At 43.1% G+C, this 13,865-nt stretch overlaps 1 protein-coding gene across 1 annotated transcript in view; it reads left to right on the top strand.

The window, feature by feature from the left end:
- neurl4 (neuralized E3 ubiquitin protein ligase 4) overlaps positions 1-13,865 on the top strand; it is a 136,327-nt gene that overhangs the window by 30,130 nt on the left and 92,332 nt on the right. The window contains exons 3-6 of the mRNA XM_043686888.1: positions 6,476-6,500; positions 10,535-10,646; positions 12,861-12,949; positions 13,591-13,663. Of these exons, the coding sequence (XP_043542823.1) occupies positions 6,476-6,500; positions 10,535-10,646; positions 12,861-12,949; positions 13,591-13,663 (299 nt within the window). The remainder of the gene's footprint in view (positions 1-6,475; positions 6,501-10,534; positions 10,647-12,860; positions 12,950-13,590; positions 13,664-13,865) is intronic.

Here is a 13,865-nt window from a genome sequence, read left to right on the forward strand (position 1 = left end):
ATGATGGTACTGGGTCACCTTGATCTTGTGGCCCTGGGAATGATGGTACTGGGTCACCTTGATCTGAAGTAGTTCAGTACAACTGAGGGCAGGAAACTCAACCCCATTGATAAAGGCCACTGGAGCCATTTACAGACCCAGAGCAAATAAAGACTGAGGTTTGCCTCGGTAAAGGACACTTGGAAAGCAGTTGGGTTCTTTCTGCAACCCTACATTTTCACACTTTGCTTCACTGATACCAGCTTTTGATTTCTGCCATTTTCTTTGAATAGAATTCATTTTCCTAACTTCAGAATGTGATTTAAACTCCTGGTCTGGTATTAGTACCAGCATGTTCATCTTTTCCCCAGATAGTTTTTGCATGCGTGACCCAATAACTGGTGTTTTGTCTCCAGTTAACTGCCACATGAGTCTGGAGATCAAATAGTGAACAATAGAGACTAGTATCTGCACATTTTTAGCCACTGGGGGAATTGTTGCAATCCTGGGCCGGGCTCGTAAACTTGAGTTTTCATTTGACTAGTAATTTATTTTAAAAGTTAAAGACCCATGCACTTAAGAGAATAAAGGCACAAGATTCCATGGTTTTGAACAATCAACTATAAACTTGACTATCCAAAGTTAGAACAGGAATACCATCTATAATATATGTACAATTTGTATTCTAACGTTCAGAATTAATACAAGTCAAATATAGATAACAAACTGTGATCAAACAGTTTGTTATCTATATTCTACCTCACGCATTGAATTGAAAATGTAAATCCCATGGACTTCTCCACAATACCACCACCTCCCTTCAATCCAATGTTAGTGATACAGTGGATAATCAAATCTTAGTCAAACTTCACAAAGCATTCCAATTGATCACTTTTGACAACCTGACCTTCAAACTCCCTCAAGAGAAGCTCCACGACAGTTCACATTCTAGTATTTCATGTCTTTTTTTGGGGTCTGTGCTCCTCTGGATTCTGCACAGTGCACTCCAGCTCTTAGTCTCAGATGCATTTCTAGCTTTTCACTGACTGCCAGGTTCACCATGCTAGTACTACACCTTGAGTTTCCCTGAAATTGTAACCTTATTCAGTTGTATCAAGCACATGCTATTTGTAGGCTTTTCAACACCAGCTTGACTGAATTATTTGCAAGCTTCCCTGAACTCCTTCATCTTCCAGGACTTCCTGATCCCCAAACTAAATGGAGCTAACTAACTGACTTTGGGACTTCTCATGGAGTCCCCTGCATAGAGCCATTGTAGTTCAGTTGCCTTCCTAGTAACACTGTTCTTGCCTGCAGCTTGCTTCTCTCTCCCTTTCTCACTGTGTCTCCCAAATACAATTGCTTTCTAACTGCCTTTCACATTGAAACTGCTCTTCAATGGGCCTTGAAGTGTTTTGGGGTGAGCTGTGGAGGGTTTGAGCTATAAGGAGAGGCTGAATAGGCTGGGGCTGTTTTCCCTGGAGCGTCGGAGGCTGAGGGGTGACCTTATAGAGGTTTGTAAAATCATGAGGGGCATGGATAGGATAAATAGACTATGTCTTTTCCCTGGGGCAAGGGCGTTCAGAACTGGAGCACATAGGTTTAGGGTGAGAAGGGAAAGATATAAAAGGGACTTAAGGGGCAACATTTTAATGTAGAGGGTGGTGAATGTATGGAATGAGCTGCCAGAGGAAGTAGTGCAGGCTGGTACAATTACAGCATTTAAAAGGGATCTGGATGGGTATATGAATAGGAAGGGTTTGGAGGTATATAGATCAAGTGCTGGCAAATAGGACTGGTTGGCATGGATGAGTTGGACCGAAGGGTCTGTTTCCGTGCTGTACATCTCTATAACTCTATTGAAAACATTGCACTGGTATGGTGGCTCAGTGGTTAGCACTACTGCCTCACAGTGCTGGGGACCTGGGTTCAATTCCAGCCTTGGGTGGACTATCTATACAAAATTTGCAAGTTCTGCCCATGAAAGCATGGGGTTCCTCCCGAGTGCTCTGATTTCCTCACACAGTCCAAAGATGTGCAAGTTAGCTGTGCTAAATTGTCCGTACTGTCCAGGCATTTGGGGACAGGGCATAGGGCTGGGACTGTGGGATGCTATTTGGAAAGTCAAGCTGACTCATTGGGCTGAATGGCCTCTTTCCACACCGTACAAATTCAGAGTTTCTATGATGAGGTCACTTTGTGCCTAGACAGTATTGAATATAAGCATTTGCTAAATGGGTTACATTGTAAACGTTGTGTGCAACACGCATTGTTTTCGTCACAGAATGAGCACCAGTGTTCCTTCCAACTACAACAACTTATTTATATAGCGTATTTCATGTGAAACAAAATTTGTCCAAGTCTTATAAGGAGATGGTGGGTAAAGTTCTTGAAGAAGTTACATAGGAGATTGACGAGAATAATACCAGCAATGAATGATTTAAGATATAAGGAAAGATTAGAGAAATTTGGCCTTATTCTGCTTGGAGCAGACAAGGTAACAAGTTGACATTATTGAGGTGTTCAAAATTATGAACAATTTGGACAGTGAAGAAGGATATTCTGTTTCCATTGGTTGGTATATCTGTAACTCGGTGTCACAATTTCAAGACTGTCAGCAAGAGAGGTAGAAACTAGCTGGGTGGCTCTTTCAGGAGTCAGTGAAGGCATGATGGGTTGAATGGCCTGTACTGTAAATTCTAAGATTGTATGACATAAAATCCACGGTGGTACAGTGGTTAGCACTGCTGCCTTACAGCGCCAGAGACCCGGGTTCAATTCCTACCTCAGGCGACTGATTGTGTGGAGTTTGCACGTTCTCCCCGTGTCTGCGTGGGTTTCCTCCGGGTCCTCCGGTTTCCTCCCATGGTACAAAGATGTGCAGGTCAGGTGAATTGGCTATGCTAAATTGCCCATAGTGTTAGGTAAGGGGTAAATGTAGGGGTATGGGTGGGTTGCGCTTCGGCGGGTAGGTGTGAACTTGTTGGGCCGAAGGGCCTGTTTCCACACTGTAAGTAATCTAATCTAATCTATAAAGCTTTGTCAATGTTTTAAGGATTCACTTTAAAGTGGAAAATCAGATAGGGGAGGCTAAGAGGTTTAGGGGGGGAATTGTAAAGCTTTTGGCCCAAACACTTGATCACCAGACTCAGTGATGGAGCAATAGGAAATGGAGGATGCTCAAGAGGCCAGAATTAGAAGAGCAGAGAGGTCTCTTTGACTGGAAGGCTGAAGGAGGTTAGGGGAAGGGGAGGCCACAGAGAGATTTTAAAACAAGGATGAGAATTTTAAAATTAAGGAGTGGATGGATAGAATAGGGCAACAGGAATTAAATTACGATATGGACAGCAGAGTTTTGGATGTTATAAATTTTATAGATGGGAGAATTTAGGAGAGCAGCCGTGAGAGTTTTAGAAAAGTCAAGTTCAGAGGTGATGATGTTCTCAGCAGCAGATGAACTGAGGTAGGAAAAGCCACATGGTGCTATGGAGGTGTCTACAGACAACCTTAGTGGCACCATTGCTGTGGTTCTGTTCGCCGAGCTGGAAGTTTTTGTTGCAAACGTTTCGTCCCCTGTCTAGGTGACATCCTCAGTGCTTGGGAGCCTCCTGTGAAGCGCTTCTGTGGTGTTTCCTCCGGCATTTATAGTGGCCTGTCCCTGCTCGTGCTATTCTGAACTAATCCCATCTGCCTGCATATGGCATGTATCCTTGCCTGTCATGTACCTAAACGCCTCAAATTTTGCTGTTGAATCTGCTTCTATAACTTCTCCTGGCAGTGCATTTCCAGGACTTACTACCATCTGTGGAAAACACTTACCTCGAACATCTCCTTTAAACTTGCCCTCTCTCACCTTAACCCTGTCAAGCCTAGTATTTGGCATTTGCACCCTGGGAAAAAGACACTGACCATCCACCCTATCTGTACCTCTCATAATTTTGTACACTTCTATTTGATCATCCCTCAGCCTCCATTGCTCTACCAAAAACAATCCCAGTTTGTCCAACCTCTCCTTATAGCTAATACACTCTAATCCAAGCAACATCTGGTAAACCTCTTGCACACTCTCCAAAGTCTCCACGTTCCTGCTGTAGTGTGTGAAGAGAACTGCATACAATGCCTCAAATGTGGTCTGACTGATGTTTTATGTAACTGCAAGATGATGTGCCAATTTTTAAACTCAATAACCCAACTAATCAAGGTAAGCATGCGGTGTGTTTCCTTTATCACTTGTGTTGCCAATTTCAGGGAGTGACAGACTTGCATCCCAAGATCCCTCTGCATATCAATGCTCCTAAGGGATCTGCCATTTACTGTACACTTTCCTCTTGTATTTGACCTCCTAAAATGCATTTACATTTGTCCAGATTAAACTTCAGCTGCCATTTCTCTGCCTGATTTCCCAAGCAATCGGTATCCTTTTGTACCCTTTGACAACTGCCCTCATTATCCACAACTCTACCAATCTTTGTGTCGTCTGCAAACTTATTAGTCAGACCACCTACATTTTCATCCAAATCATCTGTGCATGCACTACAACAAACACAGGTCTTAGCACTGATTATTGCGGAACACTAACCTCAAGTCAGAAAAACAATTGTACCGAACTGAAGTATCCCAAGAAATAACAAAGAACTGCAGATGGTGGGAAATCAGAACAAAACAGAAATTGTTAGAAAAACTCAGCAGGTCTGGTAGCAGCTGTGGAGAGAAAGCAGAAGTTGCAGGTCCAGTGACACTTCCTCAGAAATATCTCAACCTGTCAGTCAAAAATAAGAAAGCATTAAGTTGAGCAGGAATTTTTCAGTTCCTTCTCATTCATATTCATCTCCTAGTCACTGACTATCTCCACCCCCAAGGCAACAGTCTCCAGATGAAACCAGTCTGTTCACAACCTTGGTGTCACATTCAGATGTACTTCTGACCATTATCCATGGTGCCACTAAAGTTTGTGAGAAGATTTGTAGCTTGGGTGCTCGTTGCTGTGGTTCTGTTCGCCTAGCTGGAAGTTTTTGTTGCAAACGTTTCGTCCCCTGTCACGACAAGCAACATGAATTTGAGTGGGACAACACTACCATTATAGGGCAAGCGAAACAAAGAACAGCCAGGGAATTCCTAGAAGCATGGCACTCATCCACAAACTTCATCAACAAACACATAGACCTGGACCCAATATACCGGGCACTACAGCGGACAGCTGAAACTGACAACCGGAAGTGGCAGGGACAGGCCACTATAAATGCCGGAGGAAACACCACAGAAGCGCTTCACAGGAGGCTCCCAAGCACTGAGAATGTCACCTAGACAGGGACGAAACGTTTGCAACAAAAACTTCCAGCTCAGGGAACAGAACCACAGCAACGAGCACCCGAGCTACAAATCTTCTCACAAACTTTAGTGGCACCATGGATAATGGTCAGAAGTACATCTGAATGTGACACCAAGGTTGTGAACAGACTGGTTTCATCTGGAGACTGTTGCCTTGGGGGTGGAGATAGTCAGTGACTAGGAGATGAATATGAATGAGAAGGAACTGAAAAATTCCTGCTCAACTTAATGCTTTCTTATTTTTGACTGACAGGTTGAGATATTTCTGAGGAAGTGTCACTGGACCTGCAACTTCTGCTTTCTCTCCACAGCTGCTACCAGACCTGCTGAGTTTTTCTAACAATTTCTGTTTTGTTCTGATTTCCCACCATCTGCAGTTCTTTGTTATTTCTTGGGATACTTCAGTTCGGTACAATTGTTTTTCTGACTTGAGGTTAGTGTTCCGCAATAATCAGTGCTAAGACCTGTGTTTGTTGTAGTGCATGCACAGATGATTTGGATGAAAATGTAGGTGGTCTGACTAATAAGTTTGCAGACGACACAAAGATTGGTAGAGTTGTGGATAATGAGGGCAGTTGTCAAAGGGTACAAAAGGATACCGATTGCTTGGGAAATCAGGCAGAGAAATGGCAGCTGAAGTTTAATCTGGACAAATGTAAATGCATTTTAGGAGGTCAAATACAAGAGGAAAGTGTACAGTAAATGGCAGATCCCTTAGGAGCATTGATATGCAGAGGGATCTTGGGATGCAAGTCTGTCACTCCCTGAAATTGGCAACACAAGTGATAAAGGAAACACACCGCATGCTTACCTTGATTAGTTGGGTTATTGAGTTTAAAAATTGGCACATCATCTTGCAGTTACATAAAACATCAGTCAGACCACATTTGAGGCATTGTATGCAGTTCTCTTCACACACTACAGCAGGAACGTGGAGACTTTGGAGAGTGTGCAAGAGGTTTACCAGATGTTGCTTGGATTAGAGTGTATTAGCTATAAGGAGAGGTTGGACAAACTGGGATTGTTTTTGGTAGAGCAATGGAGGCTGAGGGATGATCAAATAGAAGTGTACAAAATTATGAGAGGTACAGATAGGGTGGATGGTCAGTGTCTTTTTCCCAGGGTGCAAATGCCAAATACTAGGCTTGACAGGGTTAAGGTGAGAGAGGGCAAGTTTAAAGGAGATGTTCGAGGTAAGTGTTTTCCACAGATGGTAGTAAGTCCTGGAAATGCACTGCCAGGAGAAGTTATAGAAGCAGATTCAACAGCAAAATTTGAGGCGTTTAGGTACATGACAGGCAAGGATACATGCCATATGCAGGCAGATGGGATTAGTTCAGAATAGCACGATGGTCAGCACAGACATAGTGGGTCAAAGGGCTTGTTCCGGTGCTGCACTGTGATCTTGCATAGAATTGGATTTAAGCTTATATTGTGAAAATGAAGGGAGGAGATAGTCAGGATAAATACAATATTGCAATAAATGCAGTATCTCCAATTGAAAGGATGTGACTAGTGATGAAGCTGAAGGTTTTCCTATGGAGTCACCACTTTTCCTAGAGGTTGAAACATGAGGACCCAGGACGGAAAGTAATAGTGCTGATCTGAGGCGGTGGAAGAGCTTCTGTGGGACTGCTTGGAATTGGTGGATTGGTCCATGTTCAAGAATGCAGTGGCTAACCTGCACCAGTACCCTGCCACCACTGTCACTGACTTCATTAGCAAGTAAACAGAGGACTGTGTACCAAAGAAGTCAATTCATATGATTCCCAACCAGAAAATATGGATGAACTGGGAAATCCATTGCCTAACCATTGAATAACTTCCTGTACCGGATCCTCAAGCTTTAGTTTCTGCTTGTAAGCCAGAAGAAGCAGCACAACCTGATAGTCTGATTTACCAAAATGCGGGATGGAGCAGTTAGGCGTCTTTGATTCACAAACAATTATGATTATTTTCTCCAAAGCTATTTCGCGTAATTTTTCCAAATTCTCTGAAGCGTTGGATTAATTTAGTAACTCCTACCTTTTTTTTAATACTGTGCTATAATGAATCAATACCTTCATCTCTGTTAATCATCATAGCCACTTGAGTTGTTCATTAGTCACTGGGCGTTGATACTGTTGCTGTTACATACTCGCTTGCACAGGCATCTCCTTATCTAACACAGTTACCGGAAACAGGTCAAATATGCTTTCTTCTTTTGCTACTTTGTCCTCATTCCCCACTGACCTACATCAGTTTCTGGTTAAGCAGAGTCTTGATGTTAAATGTGTTCAACCGTATCAAATTCCTCCATAGCCTTGTCCTATCCCTGTCTTGCTAATTCCCTCCCAATTCCATATCACTCCGGGATATCTGTGCCCCTTTTCTTCTAATCTTTTTAATATTTTTGTTTTCTTTACTCATTATAAAATGACTGTGCTGTCAGATGTATTGCTCTGAATGTTGGAGCTACCTCCCTGAACCTAGCAGCCAGCGAACTCCTTTTCTGTGTCATTAAAACCCACCAATGCTTTCAATCATCCCCGACCAACTCCTTTTACGTTGATGTTAAATGTCAGTGTTCACTGCTGTTATGAAGCACCTCGGGGAAATTTTATTCATGGTTCCATTGTAATGCAAGGTTCCAGTGCTAGAAAAGCTAAAAGGTCTAAAAATTGATAAATCTCCTAGCCCTGATGGGCTACATTCTAGAGTTCTGAAGGAGGTGGCTGAAGAAATAGCAGAGGCGTTGTTGTGATCTTTCAAAAGTTACTGGAGTCGGGGAAAGTCCCAGATGATGATTGGAAAATTGTTGTTGTAACCCCCTTATTCAAGAAAAGATAAAGACAAAAGATGGAAAATTATAGGCCGATTAGCATTACCTCGGTTCGTAACAACCATCGTTAAGGAAGAGATTTCTAAATTCGTGGAAGTGCAGGGTTGGATTAGAACAAGTCAGCATGGATTTAATAAGGTAGAGATGAAATTACGTGATGAGTCTCATGTCAGTGGTAGAGAAATTATTGGAGAAAATTCTGAATGAAACAACTAATGTCCACTTGGAAAGGCATGGGTTAGGTAGGGATAGTCAGCATGGCTTTGTCAGAGGAAGGTCATGCCAAACAAATATGCTAGAATTTCTCGAAAATGTGATCAAGTATGTGGATGAGGCAAGTTCAGTTAATGTGGTTTATATGTATTTTAGCCAAGCTTTTGACAAGGGGGGGTGGACAGTTTGAGAAGGCTGAAGCACATGGAATTCAGGGAAACTTGGCGAAATGGATCAGAAGCTGGCTTAGTAATAGAACACAAAGGTGGTTGAGTGACAGGAGGCCGATATCCAGCGGTGTACTACAAGAATCAGTTTGTCGTATACAGATGAAAATGTGTGGGGGTGTTAACTGGGATAATTATTCACAGATCTCTGAAGTCGGCAGAGCTCGTGAATAGGATAGTTAAGAAGGCATGTGGGGCATTTGCTTTCATCAGTTGTGGCATAGCATATAAGAGCAAGGAGGTAATGTTGGAGCTGTACAGGGCATTGTTTAGGCTATAGCTGAAGTACTGTGTCTGTTCTGGTCACCTCATTGTAGGAAGGATGTGATCGTACTAGACGGGGTGCTAAGGAGGTTCATTGGGATGTTGCCTGGGATGGAGAAATTGAGCTATGAGGAGAGACAAGATAGGCTTGGATTGTGTTTTTTTAGAGCAGAGAAGACTTGTTGGCGGGGGGGGAGGGGGGTCCATGATTGAGATATCTAAGTTTTTGATGGGTATGGACAGGGTGAATAGACAGCAGCTGCTCCCCTTGGTTGAGGGCACATAACCTTAGGGTAAGGGACAGGAGATTCAGAGGGGATTTGAGAAAAAAAATGTTTTCACTCGAGGATGGGAATCTGGAATGCGCTGCCTGGGAAAATAGTGGAGGCTGGAAAAATTGCAACCTTCAAAAAGATTTGGATGAGCATTTGAAGTATATTCAAAATATGGAGAAAGTGGGTACAGAGGACATGAAGGTCCTGGGCCGCCTCCATCGCCACTCCCTCATCACCCAACACCTAGAGGAAGAATGCCTCACGTTCTGCCTCGGGACCGTTCAACCCCAGGGCATCGATGTGGACTTCACCAGTTTCCTCATTTCCCCCTCCCCCCACCTTATTCCAGCTCAGCACCGTCCTCATGGCCTTTCCCACCTGTCAATCCTCCTTCCCACCTATCCGCTCCACCCTCCTCTCCGACCTATCACCTTCACCCCCACTTCCATCCACCTATTGCACTCTCAGTTACCCTCTCCCCAGCCCCACCACCCTTCCATTTATCCCTGCACCCCGAGGCTCCTAGCCTCATTGTTGATGAAGGGCTCCTGCCCGAAATGTTGATTCTTCTGCTCCTCGGATGCTGCCTGACCTGCTGTGCTTTTCCAGCACCACCCTCTCCCGATTCTAAAATATGGGGCAAGTGCAGGAAATTGGGATTGGTGCGCCATTAATGATAGTTATTTTGGTGCAGACCTGATGGGCCGAAGGGCCTTTTCTATTCTATTCTATTGTAAATAATTCTAAGACACTTCTGCTCTTGTGAGGAGGAATATGTCATTCAGCCCCATGAGCCTGCTCTAACATTCATCATCATGACTGATCGTCTACCGCAATATCATTTTCACATGCTATCCTGTTTCCCTTGATGTTGTTAGTATCTGAAAAGCTTTTGATCCATGTGCTGCACAGTTCAATGACTGACTTTATCAATCCCCTTCTTGAAGAGCTGTTTTCCTCCATAATATGATTGAGGCTTTGTGGGCAAATCTGACATGACCTTGAAACAATATGTATCATTGACACAATATTGGTACATATCAGTAAAGACTGTTATTCAGTGTAAAAATGTTTTGAGATCATGAAATCTATTGTCCTGTAGCTGAAACTAGCCCAAGGTCTTTCATAGTTTTTCAGTCACTCTTTCAGTCACTCTTCATGTTTGAAGTCAGAGTCAAAGGTGAAATCCCTGATTTTCTCCTCCTCAAAAATGGGGCTATAGAAGCGACCATGAGATTGTGGACATTCTAGCTCAATGTCCTTTGGTTTATTGAGAGGCACTATTTCTGTATTCCCAACATTTCTGCAGGTATTATAACCAAATGGAAAAGTTAATTGAAAATTCGATTTTGTTTGTAACATTTTGCGTTGCTTTGTGTGCACTAATTAATATTAATATTAATACTTTGCTCCTGCTTCCTCAATAGATCCGGATTGACAAATTGGTGGACAAATGGTCTGGCTCAATCGAAATTGGTATCACCATGCACAACCCAAACAACTTGGACTACCCAGCAACAATGACCAATCTCCGTTCAGGTCGGGAGATAATCTTCTGTTTTATTGTCTTTGCATCCTCCATAACTTTCAACACTGGGAATCTGTTAAAATCTATGCAATCTTTCCTGTTCCAATGGAAATAATCCCATGTCTTAAGTCTCTTCTTTTGTTTTTCATTCTATCCTTGAGCTCAAGACTCTAAAGTTTTCCTTTTAATGTTATTTCCTTGATGTGGTCTTCCTTGGTAAGACCTGCATTTTGCTTTGTATTCATTTGGAGGCCAGCATTTGTTGTCCACCATATGGTGGACAACAAATGCCCAGGGGACAGTTAAGAGTCAACCACATTGCTGTGGTTCTGGAGTCACATGTAGGCCAGATCAGGTACAGGTGGCAAATTTGGCAAAATCTGTGAATCAGATAGGGTTTTTATGACAATCGACCAATAGGTTAGCTTTTTATTTCAGCTTTTCAATTGAATTCAAATGTCACCATCTACCATGGTGGGATTCAAACCCATGCCCTCCCATCCAAAAATGGGGTTCTTCATTGCTCATCCAGTGACATTTCTCACTGTGCCACTATTTCCACCATTTACTAGTCCCTACCTCGAAGGGATGATGGTAAGCTACTCTCTTGAGCTGCTGCACTATGTTTCCTGCATTGCTGATAGGACATTCCAGGATTTTGACCCAACGCCAGTGAACCATTGGTTCAGGCCTTTTCAGGTCAGAATAGTTCCTGACATGGAGGGGACTTGTGATGTTTCAGTGTGCTTGCTGCACTTGTTGCCTGCTAAGTGTTACATGGCCAGCTCTTTTGTTTATGACCTTCCCACCATCAAAAGGTCAGAAGTGGGAATGTTTGCTGATGACCGCTCAACATTCAGAGCTATTCAAGAGCCCTCAAACTAAAGCAGTCCATGTCCAAATGTAGCAAGAGCTGGACAATATTCAGACTTAAGCTGACAAGTGGCAAGTAACATTCATGCCACAGGATTGTCAGGCAAAGACTATCTCCAACAAGAGAGAATCTAACCATCTCTCCTTGATATTCAGTGGCATTTCCGTCATTGACTCTAGCACTGTCAGATTACTGTTGACCTGAAACTGAACTGGATTAGTCATAGAGGTATTGTGAATGGATGAGCATGTCAGAGGCTTGGAATACTGTGGCAAGTAATTCACTTCCTGATTTCCTAAACCCTGTGCACTATCTGGAAGGCATGTCAGGAGTATGATGGAAATCTTCCCATTTACTTGGATGTCTGCAGCTTAGCTATCACTCGGGAAGCTTGACCCCATCTCGTTCAACACAGCCCATTTCATCACCACATCTACAAACATTCACTCCCTCTCAAGGTTTCCAAACCTGTCACCATTTCCTCTAGAAGGATGAGGACAGCAGATACAGGGAAATATTTGCTATCCTGAACTAAAAGTACATCGCTGTTCCTTCACTGTCACTGAGTCAAAATCATACAAGTCCCTCTCTTATGGCATTGTTGGCCAACACCAAATGGTTGACAAAACTCCCACCACTTTCTCTAGGGTGCTATAAATGAGCAATAAACGCTGGCCCAGCCAGCAACACAGTCATCCCATGAATTAATAAAATAATGAAGTAGAAAACAATGCTGTCTCCTTGTATTGGAATAGAATAGAACAGAATACCCTTTATTGTCACGTATACTCCAGTACAGGAGTACAATGAAAAATTTTTACAATGGCTGCCTCTAATCTTGGATATAAAAGAGAAAAATAGCATTTCTTACAGTGTCTAAAAAATAAGTTGGAAGTAAGATAGTTGCAGCATAGTTAAAGGATTGTCATGAGAGTCCTGTAAAGGATTTCAGATCGACATTACATTGCAGCAGCTCAGTGAGCACATGGTCTGACCGCCCATGCCCAGATTGCAGTTCAACAACAGTCCCACTCCGCACCGGTGCTCAGCTCAGAATACTGTTGAAGAGTCATACAGCGTGGAAACAGACCCTTTGGTCCTACCAGTCATAATCCCAGACTGAACTCGGCCCACCTGTCTGCTCTTGGCGCATATACCTTAAGAAACCTAGAAGTAAATCTAGAAATAAGCCTGAATCTCAGGAGCAGTTACAAGATCAACGCTTCTCTCTGTCCAGTGGTGAAACTAACACTATGTCGCTTCCAAGCAAGTATTTGCCTTCTCCTTTCAGAAGCTGAATACTGTTGGTGCATTGTGGGAGCTGTGGCTAACCCTTCTTTTCCCATTTCAGGAACAATTATGATGAGTGGCTGTGGAATTCTGACCAATGGGAAGGGCACTCGAAGGGAATATTGTGAGTTTAGCCTGGATGAACTGCAGGTAAATTAAACTGCTTTTCTCACAGCAGTGGGCCAGTGGAGGGAGAGGCCGTAAGCAAGCGCTAGCAATAGTCACTAATAATTCTCATTAGGAATGCAAGAGAAGTGGTAAGAATAGAGATTTTGCTACAGGGAGTGGTTGTAGGGGACATTGCACATGTACTTAACAAGATTCCATATGGGGGAGAAAGAAACTGGAGGATCCTTTGATATTATAGGCGAGAGATCATGTGCATGCACCAGTTGAGACAAATGGTCGGTCTGTCTGTGCTGTGCATTCTATGTGCACACCTCCCCAATTCTAGCAATGAGAATCTGGGAAACAAATAACTTAGCCTCTTTTATCTGCATCAAAGGTTGAGATGTTGAAACGAATCAGGTTCGATCCCCTTGGAGTACCGATTCAGTAGTGGGTGGAGGCAGGAGCTGGGGCTCCACAGTGGAAGAGGAAAAATCAGCTGATACCCATCCTTTCATCGTCCAGTTTGTTACATGAATGTAGCAAGGAGATTCTCATGCTTGAAATGGAACAGCCTCAGACAAAATTCCCAAGTCCATGTCTGGCTGGAAATTGTTGCTTGGGTTTCTTGGTCTCTTGAAGTAGTTTACACTGTCTTGAGCATCCTTTCCTTATATCCACAGGAAGGAGATCACATTGGACTCATGAGGAAATCCACTGGGGCTTTGCATTTTTATATAAATGGCATCGATCAAGGTAAGACCCTCCCTGCTGCCGTTAACCTTTCGTCAATTTGATCCCAGAATCCTTGCTTAGCATGATTGGGGTAAAAATCTAACTCTGACAGATACACAGATCAGTCAAAGTAGCTGTGTGGGTTAATAAGGCCATTTTGTAAAAAATGCAAAACACGGTCTACCATTTTTTGGGGGAGGAAATCAGAAAATAATTATCTGCG

Source organism: Chiloscyllium plagiosum, unplaced genomic scaffold, assembly GCF_004010195.1.
Source record: "Chiloscyllium plagiosum isolate BGI_BamShark_2017 unplaced genomic scaffold, ASM401019v2 scaf_52, whole genome shotgun sequence".
Classification (NCBI taxonomy): domain Eukaryota; kingdom Metazoa; phylum Chordata; class Chondrichthyes; order Orectolobiformes; family Hemiscylliidae; genus Chiloscyllium; species Chiloscyllium plagiosum.